This window comes from Carassius auratus, chromosome 12, assembly GCF_003368295.1.
Source record: "Carassius auratus strain Wakin chromosome 12, ASM336829v1, whole genome shotgun sequence".
Lineage (NCBI taxonomy): Eukaryota > Metazoa > Chordata > Actinopteri > Cypriniformes > Cyprinidae > Carassius > Carassius auratus.
The window spans coordinates 5,033,530-5,041,024 of NC_039254.1; the positions used below are offsets into that span (position 1 = coordinate 5,033,530).

The window sequence follows — 7,495 nt, forward strand, 5'->3', positions numbered from 1 at the left end:
TACTTTTCAAAAACAATTTAAAATCTTAACAAACCTAAACCTCTGACAGTAGTCTGTAAATGCTTTGAAAAAAGGCAGATTTCAATAAAGTCTTTTAATACACTAAAATAAGGCTTACACAGGCATTCATTTGAATTAAAGTCATTTGAACAAAAATCAGCCCCACTTTATACAATGTAATGTTTACACAATCTTAAACATTTTTTCAGGGCATTTGTGCAAAAAAACATTTCTATTATCACAGTAAAGCATTTAAATTTAAAAACACAAGTGGAGCTAGCACTTCCTACAGTATAGTTGGAGCACTTCATTAGTAATCCATGCATAAAGAAAAGCTTTTCTTTAATTTGAGGTGGTCAGATGGTTCACAGGCTGGCAGATTCAAGTGTGTGATCTGGACGAACAATAAGAAAGAACATAAGGAAAATGAAAAACTGTTGGATGAAACCAAAGACAACGAGCTCTGAAAGCATCAGAAGCCTCCATCAAGCTTGAAACAGCACATTAGGTCAGTTGGGTGATAAATGGTTAAAATGGTTACCAGTAAAACAATAGCTGCCTCTGTGGATTATAGACAGATTCAGTACAAAACATCAGTAAATACTTTATGAAGCTACTAAAATGTGCTCAAAATACACAGGATGAATGCTGATCTGATTTCAGTTTTCCAGTGAACGCTAACTAACCAGCGACCAGCACGAATGAAAAGCTTTTAAAAACGTGCACGTGTCAGCATTACTTCACTATTTGCCACTCCATTTCCATTCATGCCCTTTCTTTGACCTCCTCTGAAAAGCATTCTGGAATAACCAAACCAAAACCAACCCAAACAGATTGCTACAGATGGCCATTTATGTGCTTAGAATTTATGCTTGGATTGCTAGTACTATAAATATAACAGAACAATAGCAAAGGTTTTGTGTGGTATTGGATGTCTTTTTTCAATTATTATTATTATTATTTTTTTTACAAATATTTTTTATCTAGTAAAGTAAAAGTGGCAGAGAACTTTCAAAGTTGGCAAAGCAACATGGATATCTGACACTGCCAGTGGATAAAGTGACATCACTATTCCCCGGAATACTCTGAGAAAGTTGAAGAACATTCGCTGAAAAAGCTGTGGATCTGAACAGGAAGCAGCACAATAGAAGACCGTTTTGATGTCCATATGTCCAGCGTAACATAAAAAGTTGCATTCGCAAACAAATGTTGTGACCGCATGGTCAAATGAAGTCAGTCGGTGTACATGTCATGTGTCTTTCCTGTCTGCTATCCCGAAAGAATTAGACTGAGATTTCCTTCCTTATGGCAGATCAATGACAAAAAATGTGGTTAATATTTGTTGTTAAAAGATAACAAAATTAAAAGTCCTTGGCAAGAAAATGTGTGTGCTGTGAAAAGGCAGATGGAGCAGAGCATGTGAAGTTGGTCTGCTCAGATCAGTTGAAGTAGAGCTCTTTAGTCAACATGGACACCACACAAGGTATCTGTTTCTTCTCACTAAAACGGGGGTCCTCTGACCAGGACTCGAAGTTGGTGGCCACCATGTAGTTGACCCGAGTGAGGATCTGCATGATCTCAAGTTGCTTGCCAAACTCATTAAGAATGTTACAGAGGGCCTGGACAAACCAGGAGCCTCGGCCCGGATTCCTCCAGGAGTAGTAACCTATGAGAACAAATGTGTAAGAATGTTACATTACTGTACAACCGTGTGACACATGATTAACTCAGGGCTGGATATTTATACAGGTTTTCTGATTCACAACCTCTTGATTGGATTTAAATGGATTCAAATCTGATTCATCTGGGTATTTCAGTTTTAATGTCCATTTTGCTTGCATGTCATATACATTCTCCTTCACCTAGTGAAACTGTCAATTTGCTACTGTACATAACAAAAATATTAATTGAAAAAATGTATAATAGGGCCCAAACCATGCAGTTAAATTGCTAATTGATGGATACAATAATCAATATAACAATACAAAAACTGTTAAGTAGATACCTACTGAAAAAGTTAAATTAAATTTTAAACTGTTTTTATTGTATATAGTATAAAGAAGATGATTTTTTTATGATCTTATAGGATTGCTAAAATCATGTAGAAGGCTTTATCCCATGTTTGGCAAAAAAAAAACTGAACTTTGAGATACGGTATAAAGACGAAAGATTTGCAGAGTTAAGATAGAATAAGCAAAAAACTAAAAGCTTGCTGAATCCTAAACTTTTGAACCGTAATTTATAAGTAATATATACATTGAGTTTGTGATTCTTTTTTCAATTAATCCTAAAAGTCATCTCTACATGAATGAGACTAGGATGTTCAAGCTATGTTTTTGACTCACTTAAAAAAAAACTTGTTAAGAACTTGAGTCATGAATTGGACTATAAGGAATGCTGTATGTTTATTGCATGCAGCTCTAGACGATGACAGTTTGTCTTCCGTGGGACTCTGAGATTAAATTTCCTGCATTCCACATTCTGTAATTAAGAGTAAGAAAATACCTGGCACAGTTGAATAAGCAAACAGGAAGTCTGCCTCTACCGGAATCTTGTGTCTTGGATTGGCATCTGTCTCTATCGTGTCATTGGGCGGTCCTGAGTCTGTTTGTACACCATCATCAAACTCGGAACCCCGACAAGCCTGCCAGTAAAGACACACGACCATGTCAATATCCACTTAAAATGCACTTCAAATAAGGCATGTTAACTCTGTGTATGGTGCGACCGAAATAGCATTAAAACAATAGACACCGTTGTATGTAGGTGCTCCATTTTCTCCTCCATCACTTCTTCCTCATCATCCTCTCTCCTCCCCCAATCCTCCTGTGGCCCTGCTCCTCTTACCTGGATGAAAAAGAGCTTGGGCTTGCCCACGAGGCTCTTGCACATGTCTCCTTTGAAGAGCGAGGTCATGCTCCTGATGGGCATTGCTCCGTCCGTGCCGTAAATCATGCCCTCCTCGCCGTGGCTTAGCAAGATGCAGGCGAAGCAGGAGCTGTCGCTGTGGTCCTCTTCTGAAACTGAAACACATACAGACAAAAATGTGAGAGAAGAAAACAAGAACTTTTATTCATCAATTTGAGTTATCTTAGTTGTGGATAAACTGGGTTTGCAAAGACTTTACACTTTTAATAACATGCAAGTAATTTAGGCAACTAACAGTAGAGGGCAGCAGAGAGACTTAAGTAATAGATATTTGATTTAATTCAATATTGAAAAGGAAAGCTAAAAATATTTTATTGGTGCCATTAAAAAAGATAATGTTAGCCAATATTTGTATATTTTCATGCTAATAATGTATGCATGTGATGCAGTTAGCTGAGCAACACATGTTATGCCTTATACAAGTTGAGTCTTAAATACACTGAAAGTGGTTATATTGCAATAAAAAGCAGATGCCTATATAGTCAGTGGAAAGCTAGGTTTTTCACTTGTTTTTAGAACAGAACAACATTCAAAACAACATGTTATAATGCAATCTTCCAGAACTCAGGCAGCCCAACCACATTCCACAAAAGTTCCATGACATGGTGTCTTGGATTTTTGTTTTTCTGGGGCTTGCTGATAAATGACGCTCGCGGGTTTTCATTTCACATGTTCCATAAAACTTCCCAGCAGAGTTTTGTGAGCCTAATTTCAAACCCGGATGCGGCACTTTGATGATCTGGGGTACAGATACATGTTTTGGCCACTCACCTCGTTTAAGTAGCCGCTCCATGTTCCTGCAGGTCTGGTCATCGTAGATGAAAACGTCAAAGCCCAAGTTTTTAAAGCACTTGGACAGCTCTTCAGCATCGCGATCAGTGCCAGAGCGTACATTCATCCCTTAAACACAGATCACAAAGTAAGCAGCTTTAGTCTAACAAAGCATCAACCTAATAACTCTAAATGATTCCACATTCAAGTTGTATTTTTCATAAAACTTATAACAGCAGTCACATTAGTGTCTGTGTTGTTTTTGCAGAAACTATGGTGAATATATATATATATATATATATATATATATTTTTTTTACTATTACATCATTATAGATGAGCAAATCTGATTTATCCTGCATACAGATCACAAATTCTTAGTCATTAAAACAATGTTTTCATTCAAATTAATGTTGGATATTCTTTTATAACTATTTACCAATAATTAATTAGACCAAAACTTCTAGGTAGAAGCTCATAAAAAAATTGGGTTTATAATATATAACAAAACACTGTTTAATACTATTTTTAATATTATTACCCTAATAAACTACGTGTAACAATAAATTCAACTGATTTTATTGGGTGTGCCAAATCAGTATTAATTGGTCAGCATAGCATGACATGGAGATGAAGACTCACCTGTTTTTTCATCAAAGTTCTTGTTGTTGATGATGATGCACTTGCCAACGCGCTGGTGGCTCATCTTATACTGGAATGTTGGTGAAACAATCCTGTAATGGCTTTCAGAAGATTGCTCTTTTTCCTGCAAACTGCCATCCTTATTTTTACTGAGAGACAGAGACAGACAGTCAACCAATCTATTAGAGACCTTCATCCATCATGTACAGCCCCTAATAAATTTATAAGAACAGTGTATTCTAAGAGACAAAATAATAAATAAGCTATCTGTAAGTAGAAGAACAATCAAACCTCAAACAAAATACAACCCATGCCAGTCAGAGAATCAGAAATGGCAGCTAACCGGGATATTTGGTGTCATGAAGACAATTAAATCCCCTTATTAATCATAATACTAGTTGCTCAAAAACTTCACTATGTCCCAAACTTAATTTACCACATGTATAAGAGAAAATTCTCACAGAAGTCTCATATCCCCATTGTGAAATTTCCAAACGATCTGTCCTGATTAGTAGGCCACAGTGGCAACTGGATGTAAAATATGTGCCAGTATTCCAGAAGAGGCTAGTCATCACCTTACCCAACCACAACAATGGGTTCCTGCCTAAACACTCTCTCACACACACATGAACAGTGGAGCGAATCACAGGTGTCCCATGTGATATGGGGCAGCAACCCCCCCAACTCCCCCCTACTACCTCCTATGCCATCAGAGCGCTCTCCTACCTGGGCTCTTCTTTAAATGCTACGCCACTCTGCATTGAAACGTGTTGCTCTTCCGTCTAGATCTGCTGAATCTTTCCCAGATTTTAGTGTGGACTTTTGGGTGGATTATTCCCTTGTGGTTTGATGTTGATGTGTGCTAGGATCCCGGCATGCTCTATACTCTATAAAGAGTGGTGGCTCCGCTGGTCTGGGGCGGCGCACACGACCTGAGTCAGCACACACACCACCCCCCAGAGCTTTCCAAAGGCCCATTCAAACCCCTCAACCAGGGTCACAGAGGACAAGAGCACACCTCTACTGACAAACACACTATCACACTTACATATAAGGTCTGTCGCAGAGCACACACACACACTCAAAAGTAACAAATAAAATGTCACCAAATGTACAATATCTTAACAAAACTTGTGTTTTAAATTGCAGAGAAACTAATATGATTATAAATATGCAGGTGGATTCACACTGAAGAGGTGTGAAAAAGTATTCTGGACATCTCAAAACACATTCAAGCACATTCAAATATCCTACATGTGATGCAAGCATTGCAGCTTGTTGGCCTTGTCCTTTAAAAAGAGGACTGTGGCGCCACCTAGTGTATGACATGGATTTTAGGATCTGCTGAAGCTGTACTTACAACAACTAATACTGTAAATTATAAATAATTAACTAAACAACTACTAAATAATTCACTGAATGATTGTAACAAGAGAGAAAATTTTTTTTGTTCTCACCTGAATAACAGGTTAGATCAATAGTTGTGGTTGATATCATTGCATAAATGAATAGACAGACTGATGGATAAATGAATGAAGTTTTAAGAAATAGTCTCACCTGCCAAAAAGCAAAAATCTCCCTTTGCGGTCAGGCTTTGCATCTACTGTGTCTCCTTCTCCATAGTTCTCTTGGTCCTCCACCATCTCTTCACTCTCAGTGGTGAGGGTTTCTTTATCCATTCTGGAGCAAAAATTAACACTGTTACTGTTGAGTAAGGCCAAGAAAGCTGAGTAACCATACTGGAAATTCTTGACAGGGAGGAAAAAAAAAAATCTGTTTTCTAAATTATAATTATCTTGACATGCTACCCCATCCTCTCCTAACTGACACTGACTATGTCATTGATATACTGTGGTTACTTAGTGTCTCTTATTTTAATCAAAATATGGAATTTAAATTAAAGAACACAGTTTTTAGGAAAACCCATATTATTAGACTGCACTGTGATTTTACAGTAGTGAAAAGAACTGTATATCTGTGTTTCCAAGGCAATTTTTTTTTAAAGAGTTGCTCTTTCCACTTTCATATAGTTCCTTTAAAACAGATCAGCGTAAATTACCTCCGTAAACTAACTTTTACTTTCACTTTGTGATGTTGTCTCTACTGGGTGTTTATTTAATTGCTTTCTTTTCTTATGGCTTGGGGAGAAATGCAATATCTGTATTCATGTAGAACTGATGAAGAAAAGCTGTTTATGGCATGAAGTGTAGCCTACAGCAGGAAGAAAGAGAGATTGAACGCTTACCCCACTTGCCTAAAGACAACTTGTCAGTGGTAACATTAAATACATAATTACATTAGCAATTATTGATGCTAATATAGTTTAAGGTATTTAACATCCAGTGTGTTTACAGCTGAGGTGTTTTTGGAGGAAGTGTAAAGGTCCCTCTTAAACTTTCCTGCTGTAGGTCAACTTCCCTTCCCTTAATAAAATTAACTATGGTTTTACTACAAATAAAACCAATGGTTTCAATAGTTAAACCATGGTAACCATAAATTACCCATACTTTTGCTACACCAACCGCAGTTTAACCATGTTATTTGTAGTAAATCTGAATATAAATGATAATCAGAACGCCAAAAAACGTGGTTATTACACATTTACAATTATAAAACCATGGTTAATGTTTCGCAAGGTACTACATGTTTTTCTTAATTAGCACATTTTAATAATAGTATAAGATTAACGCTTCGATCCATAATGTTAGCAATGCAACGCTAGGTTTGTTACTTACAGTTATAGTAGCCAAACGATGATTCAGTTCAGCAAATATAGATGTTTTCACAACATGACTATATATTTACTATCAAAACTTACATTTTTGTCGGATCAGCCTCTGGTTTGTTCATTGTTCTTTCAAGTCCAATGTTACTAGACGGAGAAAACGAAACTACTTTCCAACTCCTGTTCCATTTCCTCCAGCCGAATTGTCTCCTGTATTTAAAGAAACAGAGTCAATTTAGAGCTGTTGAAAACCAATGCGCAAACTACCTGTTCATTAATCCAACACTAGAATAGAATACAATAGAGTACAATAGACTAGAATATTGATATGAAACGTGATATTAGTCAGAAATAAACACCATTTATTTATCCAACTGTATTATTTAAATGTATTTGATTTCAAATAATAATAAGAGAACGAATACGAATA

At 36.7% G+C, this 7,495-nt stretch overlaps 1 protein-coding gene across 2 annotated transcripts; it reads right to left on the bottom strand.

The window, feature by feature from the left end:
- Positions 1-82: 82 nt before the first annotated feature.
- On the bottom strand, positions 83-7,190 carry LOC113111581 (caspase-7-like). 2 transcript variants are annotated; one of them, XM_026276459.1, is made up of 7 exons: positions 7,159-7,190; positions 5,898-6,020; positions 4,341-4,489; positions 3,700-3,828; positions 2,848-3,023; positions 2,506-2,644; positions 83-1,666 (listed from the first exon to the last, which is right to left on the bottom strand). In XM_026276459.1, exons 1-7 carry the CDS (start codon positions 7,188-7,190, stop codon positions 1,440-1,442), a joined length of 975 nt encoding a protein of 324 aa, XP_026132244.1. In that variant the 3' UTR covers positions 83-1,439. The 2 variants fall into 2 exon arrangements, with proteins under 2 accessions (XP_026132244.1, XP_026132245.1); XM_026276460.1 differs by lacking the exons at positions 5,898-6,020; positions 7,159-7,190 and adding an exon at positions 4,802-5,811 and having other exon boundaries at positions 1,440-1,666.
- Positions 7,191-7,495: the final 305 nt, after the last annotated feature.